Source organism: Pholis gunnellus (genome assembly GCF_910591455.1).
Source record: "Pholis gunnellus genome assembly, chromosome: 23".
Taxonomy (NCBI): Eukaryota; Metazoa; Chordata; class Actinopteri; order Perciformes; family Pholidae; genus Pholis; species Pholis gunnellus.
The window spans coordinates 13,158,706-13,183,981 of record NC_136550.1 but is presented as its reverse complement, the minus strand read 5'-3'; the positions used below and the strand labels follow the sequence as shown (position 1 = coordinate 13,183,981).

Below are 25,276 nucleotides of genomic sequence, written 5' to 3'. Positions count from 1 at the left end.
GTTTTCCCTGACCCCTTTTTCCAGGAACATTTATCTGAAGAGTAAGAACTCCGTAACAGCTCAGTCAGAGGAGCTGCAGCTGACCTCGCTGGCACAAAGGAGACGACATGTCTAGACGCTCTCTTGTCTCTAATGGTCAGCCTTCACGCTGAATGGATCCCCTAAATGCCTTACAGAATGAAAACAGGGCATGACAATAGCCCTGTCTGTGCACTGCGTTTAACTTTCCTCTCTTCGTGTTGGCCTACTCCAAAATCAACACCGTCGTGTCTCGGTGCATTTCAGACGCGAGTCGTTTCGTTAGCAAGTAGCTGTAGCAGTAGTTATGAAATGATTACTGTGCATCGCTACATTGTGTATGTGTGTGTGTGTGTGTGTGTGTGTGTGTGTGTGTGTGTGTGTGTGTGTGGGTGGCATGCACACGCTGTACCACACTGTACCGCGTGAATGTAATCTTCCTTGCTGTGACGCAATCCAATTTGTGAAGTGCTTATTATTCAGTAACATGCAAAGCCTCATCCATCACAGCAGTGACAGCAGCTAGCTTACAGCGTGCACGCTGGATCTCGCCCCCTCTTTTTGTTTTTTCTCTACCCAGCCTCTCCTTCTCTATTACTCCCTCTCCTCAGTCATCTTCTCCCTCAGTCCATCATTTCTCAGCAATGCGTCCCGAGCACTTCGCTGTAGAGCATGTTGCTTCTCCTCTCCTCTATCTCCCCTGTCAGTCCCCTCTCTATCCCCCCCCCACCCCTCACCACCACCGTCGCCACTTCCTCTATTCTAATTCTACTCAACTGCGGTTTCGAAACTAAAGCAAAGTGACAGCTTTATGGTAGATCTACTGCCTGTAAACACTGGAGAGAGAGAGCGAAGCGTTAAAGAGTGCACTGTGCCCTCTCATTGGTCATAACGGCGGGGCTGCGAGGATATGAATATGTTAATCACAGCCAATACCCCGGCGATGGTGACAATATAACCGCGGTTGTAAAATGCGTGATGATTATCTAAAGCTCAGGGGGCGCCGCCATGACGCCCAAATGCCAAGTGTAGTATAAACCCACAGGAAATGGATGGATTTCTTTTCTTATTTTCCCAGAAGCTCCTCTCTTACCGTAATAACATAATCCACTGTGGTGAATTACTGCCATCACAAAAATAGTTAATGTGAGGCGATTTGCAAAGAGAAGATGAGATGGAGGGGGAGCGTCAAGACAAAGCAGAGACACAGGAGCAGCTTCCCCATGCATCTCCAACAAAGGTACATATGTACGGGCATGTGTATACACCATATAAGCCCATAAAAGGGCCAGTTTATGTAAATATCTGTACTTGAATAGTCAAACACACACTAGGGAACATTTTCTCCCTTGAAGCTCTTTCATCTCCTATTCTGATTCTTTTTGAGGCCGTAGCTGCTGTAATGCTGACTGGCTCCTTCTAGGAGGGGGATTAATGCTGCAGGCCCCCACTCACTAAATCTGACCTCCCTCCTGAGAGTGTGAGCACCGTGATCATTTCAGGGGTTAACTTAACTGCATTCAACCGGAACACAGAGGCTAGTGTCACTATGATAATCACAGGATTTGACTAATAAGGGTTTTTTAGGATACAAATAAATATACTTTTGAATCTATATTGCTGCTGGATGTTGATTGTTGGATATAGAATTACACAATATTGAAACAAAACAATCAAAAGGTAGAAAATGTTGCTGCGCCGTCTCTGCTGCATCATTAGCGAGTACATTCTGGGAAAATCACAGCAGCAACAAAAAACAAAAAAAATCTTTTCAACTAGCATTTAGACAGTCAGATCATTAAAGCCAGACTGTGCAACTTTTGAAAAAGGCCATTACACTTTCATCCACTTATACGTGAAAAGTTCAATTCTTTGGCAATAAAAGGCACCATTATTCTATTCAATACACTCGTGTCACTACAATCTTACTTGGTCTGGTATAACCAGTAGTTTAAATTGGCACACTTTAGGTACATTTTGCTGTATACTGGACATTACTCAGTCAGCTCACTGACTTTGTTACTTTCTGTACTTTTGCTACAGTTAGTTACGTTTTAAACAATGTGTAATTTCTCCATTGAAAAGCCTCCTATTCTTGCTTTAATTAAAGTTCGGCGAAGCTAATGAGAATGACGCAGAAGCTACCGACCCCTGAAGCAAAGCTCTGTGTTTGTGTGTTTGTGGCTATGATAACTGTATGGGACGACGCTCTGGCCATGTTCTTTAAGTATGAACATTCTGTGGACGCAACATTTGGAATTGTCAGAAAATCTTAAGGGCACGGTGTAAAATCGCAACTAAACCATTGCAGACTAAATAACGACTCCCATCCTATCTGCTATCTTTCCTCCCAGCGCACGACCAGTAACTAAAGGGATTCGGATGTCAAATGGTGAAATTACAGTCCGTATGGCACCGCTGCAAACATCTGCCTTTTTATCTGTGGCCAGGCTCGAGGTGCTCAGTGGGACACATGGATGCTGTTATTGAGCCCGTCTGCCATTTTGGGGACGTGGGAGGTGGGCTGGGCCAATAACTGTTGCTGCGGGACCCACCGGGGACACCTGACACACTGGATTAGCTGGCCGGGCGCTTCTCTGACACGTTTTGTCTGCTCTCTATCCATCAAATGGGTACATGCACACACGCACACATGCAAGAAAGAAAGAAAAAAAAACACACCAGAGCATGATGCGTGCACTGTCGCACGTAGAATAAGACGCGGACCAAAAACACACACACACACTCCCTGAGGACTACAAACATCACTTTGTGGGACATCAGGAGACGTGTTGCTTTGCCGTTGAATGTGCCTGACCCGAGACGACGACGTTTGCTGTCAACATCCTGTCTCTCCAAATCATCGCCCCGCAATGGCCTTCTGTTCATAGGCCAGCTGCTGGCAAGCTGTATGAAGGCCTGATTATTATAGTGTGTGTAAATATATGTATCAAAAACAGATACAGAAAGAACCTGTCAATGGGAATTTTACAGTTCTTAGGTCTACGTGACGATAAATTCCATATCAAATGCACAACTGCGAAGGCATCCATACGAGACTTCCTGATATGGGTCACAACAGTCACAACAGGGAGGGACGTTTCACAGGAGACTTACTTGTTCTGTGAGAGGAACCAGACAATTTTGGCACCTGCAACGCTTTACAAATGTCCCATTGAGGTTTCTTTCATGCGAACTTGTTCTATTTTCCTCTAAATCCGGCTCACACGGACATTTTAGGATTCAGTGTTCCACTGGGACAGCATGGCGATGATATTGCATAATATAAGCATCAAGAAAACTGAGTAGGTCTGAATGTGTCGTGAGTATAAAGTATTTTGTCCCGTTTAGAGAATCAGAAGATGCCTAAATCTCCAATCTGGGTCACGGGAACTTGATTCAACAAGGGAACTCCCCCTCTTTCTTTTTCCCCTCTGCAAAGTATTACCTCTCTCTCTCTCTATCGCTCTCTCTTTACACACCTCCTGCCTCAACCCCTCATTCTTTCCCCTTACATTTTTTCCTCCGCCCTTTTGTGCCTCCGCCTCACCCAAGGTTTTGCTTTCCTGATGTGTAACATCTCTGTTCTCCCAGGACGGCGCCCCGTCAGCCGATGACGACTGGAACCTTCAAAGCGAAGCGCCCAAAAATAGTTTGAGTGTATCTAGCTCACATAAACGAATCTTATCTATTCTACACACCAACGTACACCACCCCCCCCCCAAAAAAAACACCCCTCTCTCTCCTTCATCCATTTCCTTTTCTCAGTCCCCATAACCTCCTAAAACTTCAGACGGGCTCCAGCCCCCGGCAGACAAGCGCAAAACTCAACACAACAACAAAACAAGACTCTTCAATTCTTGATCAAGCAGAAAAAAAGGAAAGAAATGTTTGACAAAGACAACAACTGCGGCGCGGAAGGCGGAAGGGAAGAGGAATAAAGGGAATGCAATATAAGCTGTGCATTAGCGTTTCCTGATGAAACAAAACAGAGATTTGGATGATGACATTCACTTGCCGATGTTAACAGGCAGCTTCGCTGCTGTTTTCTGAGCGGTTCGTGCTATTGTAGGGCTCCTCTTCGGAGCGTGTGCCGTTGCGAAAATAAAGGGCCACATTTCCATCATAATAACAAGTGAAGAGAGTGAACTGTCACAGGGCGCTTCCTCTCCTGGCTGTGATGTATACCCCTCAGTCTGGCCTCGCCACGCTGACGGATTAGCAAGAGAATGCACTTATCTCAACGCCAAAACAAAGCCTCAAAATACGGGATCACTGCTGTGACAGAGAATGTCACAGTCCCATTGCTCTATATGTCAACTGGGGTAAATATCATGGCCACTTTAGCGGCACTCTTCCTGCTGTTTGCAACAATGACGATACATAGACGGTGTTTGTTTAGACAATAGAGATGGAACGCATCCGACTTCAGCAGGGATGGAGATTTACCAGTCGGACAGCACCGATGTAGAATTAAAAAATGTTTGCAAATGTATGAATGTACCAGAGCTTCAAGGCTTTGAAAACCCTTATTTTTGTATATAGGTCATTAGATTTCCATGGTAGGCAGCAGAGCCTGGTTTAGCCGGGTGTTTACCGACTGCAAACTCATGACGGGAACACAAAATGTCTTCCTTTGAACAACCATGAACAAAGGGGGAGACACAATGGAGAGAGAAATTAATTGAGAGCTTCTGCGCAACCAAAAATAGCCTCATAATTCAGGCCGTAATAGAATACCATGATTATGGTTAAACAACAAGTGAGGGAATTAGCACACTCCCAGCAGTGACTCATCGGGTGTATGCCCTCGTTTTAAGTCTGTACGCGTAATGATGCTGCGTCTGGAGCCGAGGCATGACTTATCAACACCTCCGCGTACTTTCCCAACCTAAGGTGGCCTTTTTACCGTGTCCTGCCCGAAACCAATGCTCACCAACCGTGGCTCCTGACTGCCATATTTGCATTCTGCTGGCCTGGATTCAATGCAGGCTTTCACAGTGCCAGGAGCTACAATGGTTAGACTAAGTGCAGAGAGCTGGATGCTCTTTGACAGGAGATTGCTTGCCTCGGGAAGGCTGCTCGGCTCTTCCAGCCTTTTGGATCAGAACATAATCACCTAGAATAATGCAGGCACGTTCTAAATATGAATGCCATGATAAATAAACCAGACAAATCGCTTTGAGTGGAACATGGGAAGCTGACTCAATGAACAATCCTTTTCAGAAGCTCTTTGTTTCTCTCTCCACTGTGTTACCCCGTTTATCTAACAATTCAATACTGCAAAGGTTCGAATCCAACAGTGATAGCTCCCCGGATTGCCCCTGTTCCTACCTGAGGGGAAACGTTCGATGACCGGCTGGTTGTCCACCTGTAGTGTGGCGTTGCCACCACTCCGCGTGAATCGCACCACGTGGTATTTGCCGTCGCTCACCATCACTGCGCCCTCCTCGATGGTTATGTCGTCCGTTCCCACGTTGAAGATCACGCCGATCTTTCCCCGTTCCTGTGGACAGAGGAAGATAGAGAACGTTAGAGAAGAATGCACCTAAACATGAATTTTCAAGCCTAAAACCATATTTCAGAACATGGAACACTCGTTGTTACTGACTCCTATTTTATATGTTGAACCATCGATACGCAAAGAAACCCCATTCAGAGCTTTGTTCCAGCTTGCATCACGTAAAACACACTCATTGTGTCTCCTGTGAGTGAAATGCATTACACTGAACAGTAGTGTACAGCGCAATGCAACACATGTACATTACAGTCATTTGCCCTGCAGCAAAAATCTTAAGATATTTTTCCTGGATTCACTAAAAAGGTCCTCGCTGCCGGTAGTCTGAAGATGATGTGAGCATCTCACACACATCAGCCTGGTAGATGTACAGAGTACTTGTTAAGGCACCTTTAGTATTCATCAACCCGCTGACCCCCTCCCCTCTCCCATCTATTAGTGTTGACAGCCGCCCACTGCTTCGAGTTTATTACAGTCAACCTCCTACTCTACTCTCATCTCCCGCCATCTCTCTCCTCTCCCTCTGTGGTTCCTGTCCTCAGTCCCAGGGAAAGGTCAAAGTCATTTATGGAGTCGCAGTCTGCCAGAGAGGCGAGAGAACACGGGTGAGAGAGAGAGAAACAGACAGAGTACATACCTGACAGCATCATTACAGACTAATTCTCTGGTCTGGCAGTGAATCTTCTGTCACAGTTTTGTTCTGCACTGCTAGAAGATCCAGAGCAATAACCCCCCTGCAGCCCCATACCATTGGCAGGAACACTTCCTGATTGTCACTACAGGTCAAGCTCATTTGCACAAGGGGTCAATTTTTTGGCACACTTCTTCCATCTGCCCACTGCAGCAACGCCTTCATTGATCGCATTATCTCATTAGCAATGCGCATTTATTTCGACACCTTCCGTATGCCGAGGTATTCAGAGGTGAGCGTCAGGCTTTCGCTCGCAGCGGTTTTCCATTATTCATGGCCGATTAAGTATTTAAAAAAAGGAAAATAAGACGTCCCAATGTTAACGGAACCTAAAACTGCAAGTTAATTGAGTAAATAAGTGCAGAGGTTGTACAGTAAGTTAATGAGCGGTATAATCACAGCCAAATTTATGTGCATCCTAACCACCACTCGGCGCTGAATAAAGTGGTTACCGTATTCAGGCAAGGGTTACAGTATGGCCATGCACTGATGACAACCTCAATTTGGTTATTAATTGAGCATGCACAAATGGCGGTGCACGTGGACGTGCCAGTGGGGCTGTGATTAATGCGGTGGAGATCGGCTGAATATAAGACACAGTTGAACGAGGAAAATCAATGTGGAAGCAGGAAACAGACTCTCATACATGAAGTAAGTTAGACCAGGATGTGCTCCTCAGAGTGGAGCTTGATGGACTGCTCAACAGATGATCTCATTCTGCAGAGGAGGTTTGAATGTCTCAGATGGCAAAGTGCTTCCAGCTCGTTGGGCACTTAATCAATTGCTTCATGTTATGGACTGACCGGTGCAGTCCTTGCGCCCCCGCTCTTCCCGTGCATGCCGAAATCCAATATTGACCCAAAGACACAAATATGAATACTGTCAGAGAGTGATCAAAGAGAGCGCACGTGACTGAAAATGTAATCTCTGATACCATTGAGAGGCCGCGGCAAAGACGAAAAAATGGGAGCGGGCGAGGGGAAATGCTTTCGGATCGAGTGGAAATGCCAGAATGATCTCCATTACCTCCCACACACTAGGAAGCTCGGGATAATCATAACACCTTTGCCTGGAGAATTAATTCAATTTGCCAGGGCAAAGCAGAATGAATCCATGCTATTATGACTGAAAAGCAGAAGGGATAGTGAATTTGAGTGATATTTACAGAGAGATTAGCATTTGTGTTCCGCAACATTAGGGTTCTTCCCGGTGCTGAGGGAATGTATTGAGCCCATTACGACGGGAAGCCGCTGGGAACCAGTGCTTTTCAAAAAATGATTTTAGTGTAGCGGTAATGACATTTTAATGGCCATTTCCCTTAAGCGAACATATCTCTGGAAACAGAAGGAGAAAAAAAACCTCCTTGAATGACTAGGAGCAGTCAAGCCTGCAACATTGAAATGAAGGGACCGGTAGGTAACCGACAATAAGCCCTGGCTGCTCTTTAAACACCACCGCTTCTAAACTACTGCTTAGTAGCCCTTAATCTGCTTCAGCTGTTGGCTAATGTCAGGAGGAGGAATGTTACGTCTTAGCTCATTTTACTTTTCCCTCTGTGGGTCAATCAGTGGTATAAGTAGGGGGTCCTAGAGGGAAGGTGCTGTGCTTTATGATACGTGATATGATACTTTTCATTTACATCCCATTTAGTTCAATAAAACAATCCAATCTCTTCAATGGTAGGGTGTAAGGGGAAAATGCCTACAGACTGAATGAAAAACTTCAACCAAAATCAGTTTGTTTTTTGTTGCATCAAGTTTAGTTAAAGCTACTGTGAGGAACTTTCATTGTGTGTTGATTTTGTTTGTGAGCACCAGAGTCCCTCTCATTTTACTGCAGCAGTTTGACCATCCCAGTCCGGTTCTGCCGTGCCTCCCTTTCCTCCATCGGGCCCAGCAATATGGACTGGGTCCGGGCAGCTTGTTGGTGTGGGCTCCTATCGGGAACCAGTGGAGCACCGAGGTAAAGCTCTGCTCCTGGCAGGAGGAGGGCTGCTGCCATGCATGGAGCCAGTAGTAAAGCCAGATCTGGGTCTGTCTGTGGCGAGCCCCACTAAAGTATGAGCTGAAGGAGTTTCCAGTGAACCTCCACGATTTCAATGATTTTGCGCAGAATCAGATCTGGTGGTACCGATGACAAGCATTTTCAATAACTATATGGAAATAGCCAATCTTCTCTCTGATGGTTTTTTCTTTCACAGAGCAGAACCTGCTGATCAGCTTCTCACACAACAGTGAGTTGACGACAGAGTCAAACAACGTTTGTGTAATCCTCTCATTGGTCTCTTCTTCCGTTTTTTCTCAAAGACAAAGAAAATTGGCTTCGGAATTCTGTGCAGCAGCCACGGATGAGAAGGAGCAGCGGCGGAATACGGAGAGCGTTCCGAAATCATTTCAACATGACCTTGCAAGGTGTGAGAGCGCGTCGAGGTATAGGCGCGGAGGGCCAAATGGGAATGAGACGGCGCCAGAACGTGGCTGCAGACTTATCAGGCAGCCTCAGAGAGCTCTCGCTGATCGAGCCGAGCAGCAAAAGGAAGAGGGAGCGGCGGAGGAGGAGCAGCGCGGGGCCGACAGAGACACTGTGCGATAAAAGGACAGAGGGTACCTTGATGATCCTTCGGGGCCTCAAGGTGCTCTGAGATCAAAGCTCCTTTTGAAGATGTCGAGATTTTGTTCGCTCTTCGCAGCGCACACTGGTAGTCAATTAAGAGGGGGGGGGGCAGACAAAGGGAGAATGCGTTTCTGGAGGATTTGTAATTCTTGGTTTCATATCTTTACAGACAGCTCAATCATGATTCTTCTCCAGCACCCCTACAGCTTCACCTCCATACACATCTTCTTCTTGATCTATTTGCATTTCCTCAACGTCTCTCTTCTTCTGCGTCTCCCTCTCAGATCTGATACATATGAGGCTCCAAACAGGCGGATTAGAGCGAGAGACAACAACAGAGAAACAACTGAGGAGCGACTGCTGGGTGGACCGGAGGGTGCATTCAGCGGTTCACTCTTGACAGACACGGTTATTTAAATCAGTCAAGGGGTTCGGCATTTTGCTGCGTCGACGCACCTCAGAGTAAACGGTCCAGGAAAACGTGGCTGACCAGTTCGGGGGTATGCTGATGCCTGTGATTTGGTTTGACAGATTTCATTTTAATAGCCCAGCAGGGCGGTGGAAATGCAAACTATTCATCAGCCGCGCTCTCATTTCCCCAATAATGATCTATCACAGCCTGTATCTGCTTGAGCCTAACTTGACGTACCATTGTAAGTATGCGGAGCTGCAGTATTTATTAGCTTATGAATCAGCCAGTGGAGCGGCATGGACAGAGAAATTATTGATAAATAGGTTTTCACTGGATGCCCAACGAAAAGCTATCAATCCCCCCCCCCCAACTTCTAATACTTAAATTGATGTGCAATTTGCAGTTACAGATACATATTGGTGTCAGGCTTTTGCAAGTGAGCCAGATACGCCATCGTACGGTATCTCTGGATCTCCCTTTTCCACGGGTAATTCTCGCTCGATACGGCTAATCAGCTTGTCGACATGTGTGCCTGATGCCTGCGAGAGGAGATCGGCTGTGGCATCTGTTACAAGGAGGACAGTGTAGCGGGGCTAATCTTCCACTCTGAAACTGCAGCGTTATGTAAGAAGCAATAGGCGGTTGCATAACACGCAGGCTCCTCACTGGCTAAACCACCCCATTGTCCGCTCACCCCACGCCTTCAGAGTGCGTGTGACACTAAGTGGAAAAACACAGAGTCATTTTTTGAATCAGGAATACTGTTAGTTATCTAGAGCTGAGCTTAGGTGTCGTCCCCACACACACACAAACACACACACACACACACACACGCAGAGAGTGTGCTGCTATATTTGGGGGACAGGGGAAAAAGAGGCGACTAAACCATTTGCAAAGAGGATGGATGCGCTTGGTTTCATTTACCACACCTCTCATATTCCGCTCAGCCAACTCATTTGTATGTGCTTGCCACAATCTTTAGCAGTCACCTTGAGAAAGTTGCGCCCCCCATCCACCCAATCTCCTCATCTTAATAGCACTTTATCTCCCACAACTGGTTCTCTTCTTTGTGACCGTGGTCACAGCTACTCTTTACTGTTCTGAAAATGTCGAGCGGCTGCCCTGACGCTGAATCGGATCTCATTGAAAAGAAATCGATGAATTAGACATGTGTGTGTGTCTGTATGCGTCTCCCATCCGAGCATGACTCACGCTGGGCTTGCCCATTTGTCCTGGAGTACGCACGCACACACACACACACACACACGCGCACACACACACACACACACACACACACACACACACACACACACACACACACACACACACACACACACACACACACACACACACACACACACACACACACACACACACACACACACACACACACACACACACAGCTGGCAGCGAGCCGAAATACAGCAGAAGGAAGCAGCTAAAGACGGAGAGGGGGGGGGGAATATAAATCAGCCAAAATATCATCCTCCATAATCCTGATTATGTTGTCACCTACCACCAAAACTCCTCCTTCACCCAGTGTCAGCCTCCAATCTCAAGTCATTAACACAAACATACACACAAAGATGATTCCAGCACGAATCTGCACCACTAAGCCTGCTGATGGATGGTGTCCTTCAGCACATCAGACCTGTAGGTTTGAATCCCGCCCGACCTTCCCTGCTCACACACATTTAAACATGCAAACATGAGGGCGTCCTTGAGCGAGGTTACGCTGAGCCCCGCCACACACACACACACAGAGGGATTTGTGTATGTCATTTCCTAGCGGCTGGGATCCAACTGTTTGCACAAAGTGTGCAGTGGGGTGTTGCTGCTTTGTGTCTGATGAACAATTGAAACCATGCAGTCTAACGTTGGCATTTGAGTGTGAAAACTTATGTTTGAATGTTCATAATCAAGTTGATCTCTTCATCAAGCGTCACACAGATTTGCTTTGTGCGAAGTAAAGCGTAAAGTGATTTTATTGAAAATAATGCTTAAACCTGCATTAACTTGGGGTTCTTGCGGGCAAGAAGCTGTCACAACATTAACATTAGGTTTTTATCACCTTAGGGTGATCAAATAAAAAAAAAAACAGCTGCCTGATTTCCCATCTAGCAGACAAGGAGCGACATTAGCATGTTGGCGTTGTGTTCTTGGTCCCTCGACAAGCTAAATCCAATAGTTCACACTAGTATTCCTGGAGGAAATACCTGTTATTTTAGCTGCTAAATGCTTCACTAGCTAGTCGCTAAGTTATCTATATGCTGTTTGGTGCTGACCAGGTAGCATACAGTAAGTCTGCCAGAACTGTCTGCCAAAACAATGTGCTAAAATCTGCTAAGAGGCTTCATAGAACCAATTTGTTTTAGCCCTAACTTGTTAAATATCGCCGCTTGGTCAGTGGCCCTCAGTGTCGAAGAAGCGTTGCACATTTTATGGCTAAGAATGCGTTTCATTTACAACCGAGCGTGCTGGTGTTTGGAGCTACGCTGGATTTGCTAACCAAGGCAGCAACAAGACACCATAGCACGGCAGGACACTCACAAACTACAGTGCTTTTGAAAACATTTGCTGAGACCCGAGTGGATCTACAACTCAACGAACACGTCCGCAGGAGGACCTCTGGCTGGAACTGAACCGCACCGATGTTCTGTACAACCGTGGTATTAAACTCTTCATTAACAAAGAAAGGAGGATGGACTTTGTCTTTAAGTGAACAGCAGCTTTGGTAAGTGAAGTGCTTTTGTGTTTTTACATCTGCAGTAGCGTTACTACTGTGTTGATTTGTCTATGGTGTCGTTTTTATGATATGGTTAATATTGTTTATTGAATAATATTTGAATGGCTCGTGCTCTTTAGTGTGCGGCAGAATACGTGTTTTAGCGCTGCAGTGTTGCTGGATTGATTTGTTGCTTTGTTGTCATAAATATATGCGACTGGTTCTTGTGAGTTTGTTCTCGTCATTGTGTTAATTACATTGATTTTGACTATTGTCCGTTAATGACGAAGCATCCCGGCATTAGGGTCGGACATTTGATTCTCTGTTTGGGCTGTTGTTTTCTTTCACAAAGCAAGAATTATGGTCTGGAGAAATGGGGATTGTGTGGCGATTGCTCAAGCCCTGTTTGAATCAGTAGGGAACAGCTGCTTAAACGCTGCGGGGAGAGTGTAGCGTGTGTGCTGCCGTTGTTTTTCCTGCTAAGCTAGTTTAGCGCGCCTCCCAGAATACACGCGCCACACCAGAGTACAATGTTTTGTTCCCGGGGTAAGAGTGTCTCTTAAGTGATGGGTTGCCAGTTTGAGCGAAGTCCAATGGAAACGCACAGTTTAAGCTTCTGCATTTTCCTAATGCACTAGTATTATTCAAACGTATTGTTCGGTTCGTAAGCCGAACGGTTTAATACGAATACGTGTATTGTTATACCCATAGAAACAAATAACCGTAGCTGTGGCGTCATAATGAGGTTATTTGGAGGTGGTTCAACTGTAGAAGGACAGCACTGAAGGCCCAGGTATAAAATGCATGGCCCGCCACTGATTATACCTAATTTTGTAATGAACCTTAAGTACTTAGCTAACGCAAGATACATCACACACTTTTAACCCAAACCACAATCTCAGTCATTTTTGCCTAAACCTAAAAACTAAATAAGTTGTTTTAGAAAACACACTATGCATGTACTGTGGACAAAAACGACACTAGATGGGTAGACAATAGTAATAGTTTGCTTAGGTCACTGACCAAGAGTCGGTATTTGATGAGTTGGGAGTGACAGGTTTCCCACACTTGCCTTGAAAAAAAATTCCATGCTACCTCCTGATTTTCCAGGTACCATATTAAGTGGTGATCTATAGGCCCCTGAAGCTTTCCGCCCCCATCCGCGCCCCCCTCCCCTCACACACACAACCCCCTAGGACACCTAGTGTGGTAGACCCAGGTTTACCACACAGTTAAAACACAGCTACTTACATTTGAGGATAAACTTGCATAAGAAGTTTCACTGTAGATGTCAAGGCTCCCGTGTTGGCTGGGAAATGCATGTATTTGACCCTTCTATTGAGATCGCGAGTAACGTTTCTCGGTTATTATTCCCAAAGTCCACCAATCCGAAACTATACTTTTAAAGTCCATATCACCAGGTTGCCTGCATCAAATTCCAACATCCAATATACCAGATAGGATGCCAAGAGCATGCTCTACAACATGGGATCATCCATTTATATCTACAGTAAAAGCTGTTCACATGTAAAGGGTTTTTATAAACTCATCTTAATTCTGTGCTCAATAGTTTCATTTTATTACTATTTTACACATCATCCAATAAAATTTTCCAGGACAACTGTTTCAATTTCCATGTAAGTGTTCACTTTTGCTCAGTTTCCATGACTTTTCCAAACCTGGAAAATGAAAAAATAAATTCCATGTTTTCCAGGTACCGTGGGAACCCTGAGTGAGAATTTGTTGAACTTAACTGCAGAGTTGGATGAACATTCTCTGTGGGTTCATCAGTATAATCAACATCTTTCACATTAAATATAGTCATTAGATCCATGTTCATATAAACATATTAAGCAGTGACCTATATGTTAGATCGGAGCAGTATATTACAAAAACTGTGAAGGCATCAAGCTCCAGTTTTAAACTCCCATCAACCAATAAGTGTTGCCAGTCTGCTTCTCACTGCCTTATCGCAGAAGAAATGACCAAAATAGAGAGTTGATATTAAGGGAATATGCTCAGCAGTAAAGTATAATCATCACTCACATCTCTGACTCTCCTCCTCTCAAGAGATGTGTCGAGACAGATTAAATCCATCAAGATGCACAAGTGAAACCTGAACATCTCAAAGAGCAAAGATGTTTCGCGTCTTCAAGTCACTAGCCAGAAATGGATGGAGGAGATAAAGTGAGAGGAGAGAAGAGGAATTGCAGCATAAACAAAGCACACATGAATGTCGGAGAAATGAAGATACAATGATACTATGAAAGAAATAGTAACAAGAAGACCAGGGAAGTTTCACATCCACATCGTTTTATCCTTTACGGCTCATATTTTCAATTCAATTATCTTTTACTTTTAACAGCTCTACATAATCATTCATCAATTTACTCAAAAATAAGATTTGCTACCAATCCTAATTATACTGAATACCTTTCTAAGGACACAATGGAAGAATTACTGATGACTGGATGACATTTTATCGGCATATTAAGTATTAAAACAGTAGACAGTCGAGTCCAGCCCAGTTCTAGACCCCTGATTTTCTGGCAACAACTCATTTTTCTCTTTTTGCAGTAGATACTAATAAAGTCAAGCCGTATTCTCGATTTAGTCTTTCCTGCTCGTTAGAACAATTAAGGCTTCAAAATCAATGTTTGACTTTCTTCTGCAGGGAAGAGCTTCCGCCTCACCTCCACATGTCCTCCATTATTATTGTGCTCACTCTCTGCTTTTACTTTTTTCTCTAGATTCTCCATTTTCTAATCTGTCTGCCCTCATCAGCAGCTCTTTCACTCCCCAGAGGTTCATTACTGTGCTGACTGGAGTCGCTAACATGGGTTTTCGGTAGAATCCAATTGATCCACACGCTCAGTGCTCTGAGAGAAAGAGTTCTCTTGTGGTTGATGGAGAAAGGTGCTTTGAGTCAAAAACAAAATAGGTTTGTAGATCATTCCGGCATAAACCTCGTCAGCAAACTGTGAAATGAGATAGTGGAGTCCTTGACTGTCATCTGCCTTTTGTTTGGTGGCTTTGTACAATAATAATCCTTCCTGACATTGGATGGGTTAATACTGTGGCATTGTTTTATTTTGTCGTCTTATTTGATGCTGGAATTACCTCCTCCAAAAAACCCCTGTATGAATGCATGAATACATTTTAAAGTAAATCTTCAGCGTGCCGTTTATCCTTATTAAGACCTTGATAAATAAAAAACAGCTCATGTTTTGGGGATACAGATGGAATGAAACGTGCCACTAAATTGTTAAAGATGTTCTTTGAGTATCCATACATGCCTTCATGACTGAAAAATGACATTGTATTCAAACATTATATATCACATGTGAACGTTACTGGATCTGTGTCCAAAACAAAGTGCTGCGTTTCAGTTCCTAAGCGTAACTGCATACATGTTATTTAGTCACATTTTCCCCAAATTTAGAGTCCTAATCTTGGGTCCAAGATTTCTGACCTGAAAGAGAGCCGTTGAAATCCTCCCCCAAATAAAAACAAAACAAAAACACGAGTCATTTCCTCCAAAACAACCAAGAACGGTCAGACCCAGTCCCAAATAGACCCATGGATAATTAGGACTGATCCAAAAGGACCAAAACAGATAAACAACACTAATATACTGGCAGCTGTGTTGAAAAAAAAAAAGCAATTCATGTCCCTAAAAACACATTTTTCTTCCGTGATAATTGTGATGCACCGCTAATCAGGGCTGAACCCACTTGGATAAACTCGGGTGTTAAACATATTACCACACAGACCCGAGAACCGTAGCAACAAAGAACGACTTTACCTAACCTGATAAGACTGCATTTCATTTGCACCCGGCCCGCCTTTGGTCTCAGAACGAGTCTCAGTCACAACGAAACCGAGTGGGCCGGTTCTACCAGCAGATATCATGTTTCTATGGTACAGAGGCAGACAGACAGCAGGGGAGGTGACTCCTCTTTTCATTTCCAGCCTGCACGTACAATTTGTCATGTCTGAGTTTACACTGCAAGATAAGCAGACATGGGAGATTTCTTTTTTGAGGCTTTCACAAATGTGTGACTTTGTGTGTGGCCACGGGCGAGACATGTGTTACTGTTTGTTTTGGTGTGTGAGCGTGTTCTGGAGCTGCCTGTTCCTCTCTGTCGGGGAGCGAGCGAGGCAGGCGGCTGGCCCGAAATTGAAAGGAATGACTGTGACCTTCGGACAAAATCAAGAGCAAAGTGTTTTCTGTCTCCATTGTTTTCTCTGCTCTTCTCCACTTTCTGTCTGGGTTTTGCCTTGCCCCTGCTCTATCGCTCTCTCTCTCTCTCCTCAGAACTGCAGAACAGAGAAACCACGGAGAGAAAAAAAACACAGAGCATGAAGCTGTTTTTGCTTTTTATTCCTTTACCTCTCTTTCCTCCTCTGCGGTTCCAAACCTCCTTCGATTGAAAATAGCAGCGACGCTTTGGACAGACCTAAACAGTGCATTTTTGCTGGCATGATAAAGAAAAGTTGTTTGAAAATGAGTGCCAGGCTCTGCTTATGAAGACGTGTACCATAGAATTCAGCTGTATGAAACACTATACATCCATACAGGCTGATATCTCCTACTTTGTCTTTTTCTCTTTTTATCCGCTGCCATCATTTGGTCTCTGTTCCTTCTCTCCATCTGTTAACCTGAGAACCGTTTCTCCCCCATTTATTCCCCTCTCAGTCTCTGCGGGCAGAGTGTGGGGGTTGGAGCCCGGCAGAGAAGAACGGCTGCCGAGCACACCGGCTAATATTTGCCCTGAGCTGAACTGAGCAAACATGGATAAAGCGAACACAATCCCTTCCCATGTCCCTGGCTGTCTGCCTTGTTGTCCTTTCATTCCCTCCCTGTCTCTCCTGCGCCGCCGTCGAGCTGACCGCCGGTTAACCACCGCGCACATGTTGTTGTCAAGCAGACTGCTGGGTGAGGGATAAATCTGGTACCATAATCCGTGTCTGGTGTGTGTCTTTCTAAATCAGTGTGTGCAGTTTATTACTAACACCTGTGCAATCCAATCAAACAGGCCTGCAGTAAACCACACCTTGTGTGAAGTTTCAAATGTTCACTTCTTGGGGACATTAGGTACGTTTCCGGCAGTATTCTACGGATTATGTTGATATTGGACAATTCCCAACCTTGTGAATTAATTTAATGACGCCAAATTTGTGTCCCGTGTGAAACCAAAAGTCAACCGTTGACTTCTTAACGTACGTAACTTAATTTACGTAACAAACATCCTTTTTTGAACCAAAGTTGTGAACTTTTCCTAAACCTAACAAAGGGATTTTTCTGCCTAGACATAACCAAGTAGTTTTGTTTGAATAAACAAACGCATAACCATGTGTTTGAAACTGCGACCGTGCTTCATTAGTCAACGTAAATGGTCAACAAAGTCCTTATATATATATATAAATACATAAATAAGGACAACAAAGGCCTTTACGAGAAGAAAGCAATATTTCTGGTCTCCAGTGGGTTCTCATTGGAGCAGTCAGGAGTGCGAGTCTGGGGCTCTGATTCACCTTCCCTCGAGATTATGTACTTTAGTCAAACCATTGTTGATTGTAAAAAGCTTTTTAAAAAAAAAAACAAAAAAAAACGACAGGATTGGACGTTAGAAAAAACCTTTTCTTTGAAGTTTGCAGAATTGTCCAATAACTCTCTTCGGCTCACATCTGTCAAGTGCTGCTGAAGAGCTTGTTCAGTTCATGGCTGCTAAGTGGCAACAGTTGGAGCACTCCAGGCCTAAAACTAATGTGTCCACTTCTACCGCTCTACCTTTCCACGAGTCTGTTATTTGTGTTGAGAATGAAATTGTCAGAATGAGCTGAGAAGTAGTTATTTTTTGAGGTGATGGGGCGAGTTAGGAAGTATTGCCAGGGTAGGATAGGTTAAGGAAAGGAAAGTACAATATATCTGTATAGAATCGTGTTTCTTCCACATCTATGTATAGGTGATCTATGGGCTGATGTGTGTGCTCAGCATGTGAAGTTACAGAAAATATAAAATAACAACTTATTTTGACTTTTCTCACAGAAGTCCAGACACCGAGATTGTTTGTTTGTGTTCTTTCATACTCGATGAAAATAAAATCAAAACAACAAATCCACTTGGCTTACGTTACTTGAGCAATACACAAGCAAGGTAAACATACAGACACTCATACACAGAAGGAATCAGAGGAATCTCACAGCGATCAACTGCGTATGCTTGAGCACAGAACAACCAGAAACTAAAATGGGCTCCAGCAGCAGCAGCAGCAGCAGCAGCAGCAGCAGCAGCAGCAGCTTCAACCTTGTTCAACCCAATAAGCGGCAGACACACCGAATCCATTCAGAACACGTCTTTCATTGGTGCATCATCGTATTCGAGCCATTGATTTGCTGGAAAATAACATTCTGCACACAAACATGCATTTTCTTCCTCTCTTGGAATAAATTCCTCGGAGGTTTGGTTTGGCTGCGATAGCTTTCGCAATGTTTGACAAAGTCACCTTCTCTCAACTCTAATTAGCTTAACAACACACCGAGGGCAACGTCCACGTGAACATAATTAATAAAGGAAATAAAGATGATACAATTGAATTTAAAATTGAAGTAAGGACTTTGAGTTTCCCATAACTTTAAAGGGTAAAAACAAAGCGGATCAAGTGAGAGGTAAAGTAAAGGGTGTAGACACTTATAACAATCTGAACCCGTCAGCGGCAAAAAATGCACTTTTAGTGGACGTACATTGATGGTGAGGAATTGCATAGAGCGATTACATTGCAGCCCGTTTAGCTGCTCCCGTCTGCAGCGTTCTCCAACAATGCTGGACCAATTACAGAAATTGCAGTCTCTTTCAGTCACTCAGACGATAGGATTGTAGTATACCAACGTATCCCTTTAAGTAGTTTCCTGCAAGGAATTCCACTTTACTGCCTTTCCTATGACAAACATACAGTCACTACAGCCATGAATGAGTTGCTAGGATGAACAATTTATGCAATGTTAATGATGGTTGGTGAATATTTTGTAGTTCTTTTTGTATTTGTGTGTCTGTTTGTGTGTGTAAATCCTACTGCCTGGGGCTGCTCAGATCAATAAAGACACGAGGTGAAGATGAGAACCGTAAATATTAGGGGAAGGAGATATTCCCGGGCAGATGTGGATGCTTTGGTCGGCGGAAATAAAGTAGGAAGCAAGTGAAGTCAATTCCTCTGATTGCTCAAATACATTCCTCAGAACGAAAAAGGTAATTACACAATGTGAAGAGATACTGTTTCACACAACATTATCACGTATCATGTAATAATTGTCACGCAGGTTTGCTGTGAACAAAAAGTGCTTTTTATATTACATTAATAAGCGTCTAATGATCTCATATAGCTCCGGAGCTGAGAAGTGCACACAACCGCCACAATGCATAATGCAGCTAATTGCAACAGATGATGAATAATTAAATGTTTGACTCACTTTCTTCTAACCTTTAGTCCGTGTCTTACCGGGGTGAGTGCTTTCATAATCTCACATGATGCGGATGAAAAATGTACGCTGTATTGTTGCAATCACTCCGGGCAGAAGCACATGCATTAATATTGCACCCTGCAAGGCTCTCATCACACTCCACTTATGTTACTTATGCAGGGATGTGGTGCACTATTGCAACGACTGCCAAATCATTAATGTGGTATTTTAAAAAGGCAGAGGTAAACACAGCAGAGCTCATGTTGTTTGTGACTGCATGCGAGTGCTTAAAAAAAAAAAATGCATTTCTTTGCAAGTGACGTTTACAAAGTGACTAATAAAGCATTGAAGCCGTCTCCCGCAGTGACGGCTGTGTTCGTTCTTTGTTTTTTTTGTTTACAAGGTGACATCACAGACTTCAAAGACCTCAGTTTGAACTAAATGAAAAGGGAAAAAAGGCTTTGGGCTCCGCCTCTTCCAGAGACTTCCAGAGGGGGACGTCAGGGTGCACATCTTTCTAACACGAGATACAAAGAGACGAGGCCGGACACGGACACGGACACACACACACGGACACGGACACACGGACACGGACACACGGACACGGACACACACACACACACACACACACACACACACACACACACACGCTACCACCAACAACCTACTCCTTCCAGGTCATTAACAATTCCTCACTGAGCCATAATATCACAACTGCCCAGTGAATACCTTGTATGTTTTTTAGATGAGTTAAAGCATAACGGTGTGTTTGCGCGCGGCGTGATTACACACAAAGTCCAGGCAAATTTGAGCCAGCGACACCAATGATGTGAGTACAGTGGAGATAGACACAGGGAATACAGCTCGGTGTGCGGCTCTGGGAGATGTTATGAACCCAGACAGGACAGCGTTTGGTTTGATTTCGGCATATCTTGGACTTCCACAACACGTGCAAAAGAGCAAAGGTGCTCTTTTTGGCAATGGCTGCAGAAAGTTGTCTGTATCCATGGAGGTGAGCCCCACCTCCTCTCCGGGGCGTCCAGCTCGAGTTACACAAAATTCGCTTTGTGTATGGTGTGAGGACACAATGAGAACAGTGGCCGGGATCTACTAGCTATTACTTATATCGTCAGCAAATCTCTTGAATTACTGTGGCTCTAAACGACGTACGAAAGACGTAAATCTTAAAAAACGACTCAATTTGTTTCATTTAAAAAAAGGCTAGATCATTAAAACAGCTGGGCATTGTAGTTTCTAACAAAAGTTAATCAAACAGGAAATAACGGTGCATTTGTTGGGAGTATTTCTGGCAGGAGGACGGTGTATGTGGGATTGAGTAAGAATAAAGTACAGTGTGTGTGAAGAAACCATGGAGCTCTATGGCACAGAGAAATACACACAAACTCAATTTGGATTTTCATCGGATTTGTTGACAAACTTGTTGTTACCATTTCATCACGCATAAGCTCCTTTAAAGTGGACTTTGGATGTTTTGGAGATTCAAACTAGACTGAGATTCTTTCCAGCTCTGACTTAATTTCTGTGAAATTGTCGACAGTTTTGAATGCATAAAACTAAGCATTCTCATTTAACTACATTTTGAAAAAACTCACATTCACCACAAAAACCTTCAATTTGTACAGAGGATCCAGTCCGTACAAAGCAGCTGATGCAGAAACAAGAGTTATGCATGTGGCAGCTCCCGGTCCCTGTGCTTATGTACACAATCCTGAGGGTCATAAAACACCGGTGCCGCATCGGCTTTCTGACATATTTAATATACGATTTATTATAATTTAGTTCCGTCTGTGTGAACACGTGCGGGCAGTCAGCACACCAGGTGTGACCCGGGAACCACAGCAGGTGATAAACGCTGCTGGCTTGCTGTCACCATAGCAACCCGACCGTGCCAGATCAGAGAGCCGCCAGGCAACGGTCGTCATCCGTGATGAATCATGTGTCAAGAAAATGAGGGGCCGGGGATATCGAACACTCGCGGGCTGGCTCACAATTTGTTTTCTCCCCTCATCCTTTATTTTGTAACTCTGTCCACTTTATGCACACAAATTGTATGTGGGGCCATGACTGGGCTATTTCCAACACACACCTACACCCACACACCTACACCCACCCACCCACCCACACCCACACACACACCCACACACACACACACACACACACACACACACACACACACACACACACACACAGTGAGCCAGTGTAAATATCATTGTGATTGTGCCGTCAACCAGCAGAAACAATTCTTTATGTCAGTCTTTGGCACGTACACACTTTTAAAATACGACACAAACTCCATTATAGATAAAGCAAGTACACACATGTGTAGATATATAAGCAGCAGAAATGCTAACAGTGGGGAGCAATTTCCAACCTCCCATGACCTCGTGGAGTGTGAATGTTTCTGAGCTCAAACACAGGAAACTCAGCAGAGAACAATTTTCTCGACACGAGACGCCCCGACCGGCAAATATCCTGTGTCAACGAGCTTCTGTGCGCCTGCTAGCGCCCTGCTCTGGGCCGCCTTCTGATTCCGTGCCAGCGGTGCGAGCCCACCTTGGCCAGGTCGCTGGCCGGATGCCAGCGTTAACTGTGCGCACATATGCCCGCCTGACCCCGTGTGGACGGTGAGCAGCCTGGGTAGGGGGGGCAGGAAGGTCAGACAGAGGCCACCTCCTTCTGGCCTCTGGGATCTATTCGGGCCATGCCATGATGCACGCACACACACACGCACACGCACACGCACACGCACACGCACACACACACGCACACACACACACACGAACTGATTAAAGCACATGATGATGGATGTATACAAAGTTTGTTGAGTCAAAAAAAGGGTCAGGACTGATTTTAATTTATTAGTGCAGTGAAAGCACACACACATCTGCCCTTCTGGGTTTATATGTGGGAGTATGAGAAAGACATGTTTGCACGCACACACACACAGATGATTTATGAGGCTGTGGTGCTGGTTATTTACAGGTAGTGCTCTGCTCCATTTACTGTCCATAACTGTGGACTGTTGGCCTTGTTTAGCACTGCTGGAACAGAACCACTTACTGTCCTATCGGAGTGTGTGTGTGTGTGTGTGTGTGTGTGTGTGTGTGTGTGTGTTACTCCCGCCCACCTTGCGGCGACAAAGCCCACCTCCCCCATAAATCCACGATGATTTAACACAAGCCTCTATTTACTCTCACTCCATGCGTGTGTGTCGCCTACTCCGCCACACAACTCCGAGGCGTGAAATGTGCCGGCTCGAAGGCTGAGGGGGGAAAAGAAAAGGAAAAAAATTGAAATGACACATCAAATATCATTGGCAGGGCATCCCGGCGGCTCGCACTTCTCTCATTACTGCTTGGAGGAGCGTGGGAGCGCATACGAGAGCCTCCTCAATTGATGCACAGACGGCACTCGCTCTTTCCCACTCGCCGCCTCGAAAAAACTCTAACCAGACATCTCATCAGCCAATCAAGCAAGACAGACCTTCCTCAGACTACACACCTCATCACCCCCACCAGAGTAAATGTCTTCAGCGGCGGGACCGTGGAGGGAAGGAGACAGGATGAAGAGAGAGAGCGTAAAACGGGCAAATCAGACAAGGACAACGAAAGTAAAAAGGATTGCTTTTTGAAAACTCTAATTCAGTCCACTTAACAGAACAAAGTCCACAAATACGAGTGATTTAAACTCGCACCTACGCCCGTGTCTCCATCTACACTAAATGAAAAGGAAGGGCATTTTAAAGTGAAGGAAGTGCAGCGGCCCTCGAGTCAGAAACAAATGTAAGCTAGCTGAATGCTAAAACACCTGAATGTGAATTAAATTAGGTACAAAGTTTGTTTGGCTGCTCTGTAAACAGATACACGCACTCCATTGGTCCTCTAACAGTCAGACTCTTTGAGTTGAGTTTATCTCGCAAACTTGGTTCTCTTTTAGTCGACAAACTTTTAGTATTTAGTTGTATATTTTGTCATGTATCCGTACAGATAGGCAACTCTTCATTATGGAAATCACATAGTGGTAATTAAATCAACCGATGATAACCAGCGTGTTCTTGTCTAAAATCATAATCGTATCAACACTATGTCATCATAAATCTAAGAGAGCGACTCAATGTGTCTGAAAACGAGTTCATGGGTGGATCACAGTTAAAGGTCTTCGTCATGATCTGACTGTCACCAAACCTGCACTTTTGCAGGTTTATAATAATAATAATAATACGTATAAAGATTGGGTCCTAGGAAGGAAATCTAAAGAACAATTCCTTGTCTGCCAACCGTGTAAACAGACAAGAATGTGCATATCAGACAATTCTGCAATTTTTTTTTGCTCGTGAATACTGTATTTATATTTTTTTTTAAACTGTTTTTTTGTCGTGAGTACTTTCACACAAAACGTGCACATTACCAGGCATAGTGAGAGTGGGCATATTCAAACCGTACACTTTACTGTATAACCACTCTGACTGAACTCATGATCAATTTACCTTCGTCCTTTCCATTTGTTTGTGCAAATTAAAATGTGCTACAAGTTGCCTGTTTCAAAATCATCATTTCATCATCAGCTTTCAGAGAAATGAAACTGAATCATGAAGGAAATTCACGTCTTCAAATCAGGATTACTGTCCAACATGATTTAAATGCCCTCGCTTCTACTGTATATTTCTGGGTCATCTGTCAGTTTGAAACAACCGCTGTGACTCCCATGATTCAGCCTGATGTCCTCCTAATACGACGGTCCTGTGCACGAGACGCTGTCTGAAGCTAAGCGGTGAAGACAAATAGAAAAACCTTTGGCTCGGGTTCATGCTCTGCGCTCTCTCTTCCTCATGTTGCTGAAATGTTGACTGAGATCATGTGATACATATGAGCATGCAGGCGGAAAAAAATCTTCCCAACGATTTGTATGAGACCTCATGTCCGTGCAGTCTCTCTCTCTCACACACACACACGCACGCACGCACGCACGCACGCACGCACGCACGCACGCACGCACGCACGCACGCACGCACGCACACTGACAGGCCATAGCTGACCGTGTGTTAATCTGGGCCGTGCCTTCCACAGCGTGGAAAACATGCAAACATTACCGCTGTGTGTCGTGCTCAGGCTCAGGTCAAAGATGTTGTGCATGCTCTCTGCTGACAGCCAGAAGTAACTGAATTAGAGACCCATGAATACCGAATATTGTACAATGAGGCAGCCTCTGTGTACATCTCTGGTTCTATCAAAGGCCACGCTCGGGCGATAAGTACAGTGGTCAACTTAAGTGAATTTCATTTATAAAGACAAATATCACATCTTTGCAATCACAAATTTGCCTCATCATTATTTTAGATTTTAGATTTTAGATCATTATTATTACATATTAATAGAAACCTGAAATACAGGTATGAACCTGAAAATAAGCATGGTGTGTCCCCTTTAATACATAAGTGAGTAAAGTACAGTATGTGTTGTTTGGTGTTTAGTTGACCAAAAAAAAAGTACACAAACACAATCCCATTCAGATAAAATCAATGTCAGCTGTGAAGCAGCATACACGGTTGAGTCGATCGAGTCTCTATGACAAGTGACGGGGCTTAAGAAGACGAGCGACGCCAAAGAGAATAACAGCCACAATACGGATCCCAAGGGGAGAACCCAATGTGAGTGGAAGAAAAAGAGAGGTGTAGCCTGAGGGAACATTTGATCAAGATGAAAAACAGTCTGCACATGTTTTGTAAGTAGAACTAAATTGCAAACTAGATGCTTCAATCGAACAAAAATCGTTTTTTTTATACCCATCCTGTGACCTCCGGGGTTATGAGCTCAGCTT

At 44.4% G+C, this 25,276-nt stretch overlaps 1 protein-coding gene across 5 annotated transcripts in view; it reads right to left on the bottom strand.

Moving 5' to 3' along the window:
- Nucleotides 1-25,276, bottom strand: part of nrxn2b (neurexin 2b) — a gene marked incomplete at both ends in the record, with an annotated part of 555,263 nt that overhangs the window by 36,774 nt on the left and 493,213 nt on the right. For all 5 annotated transcript variants that reach the window (XM_079184308.1, XM_079184309.1, XM_079184310.1 and 2 more), the window contains one exon: nt 5,353-5,524. In XM_079184308.1, the coding sequence (XP_079040434.1) occupies nt 5,353-5,524 (172 nt within the window). The remainder of the gene's footprint in view (nt 1-5,352; nt 5,525-25,276) is intronic.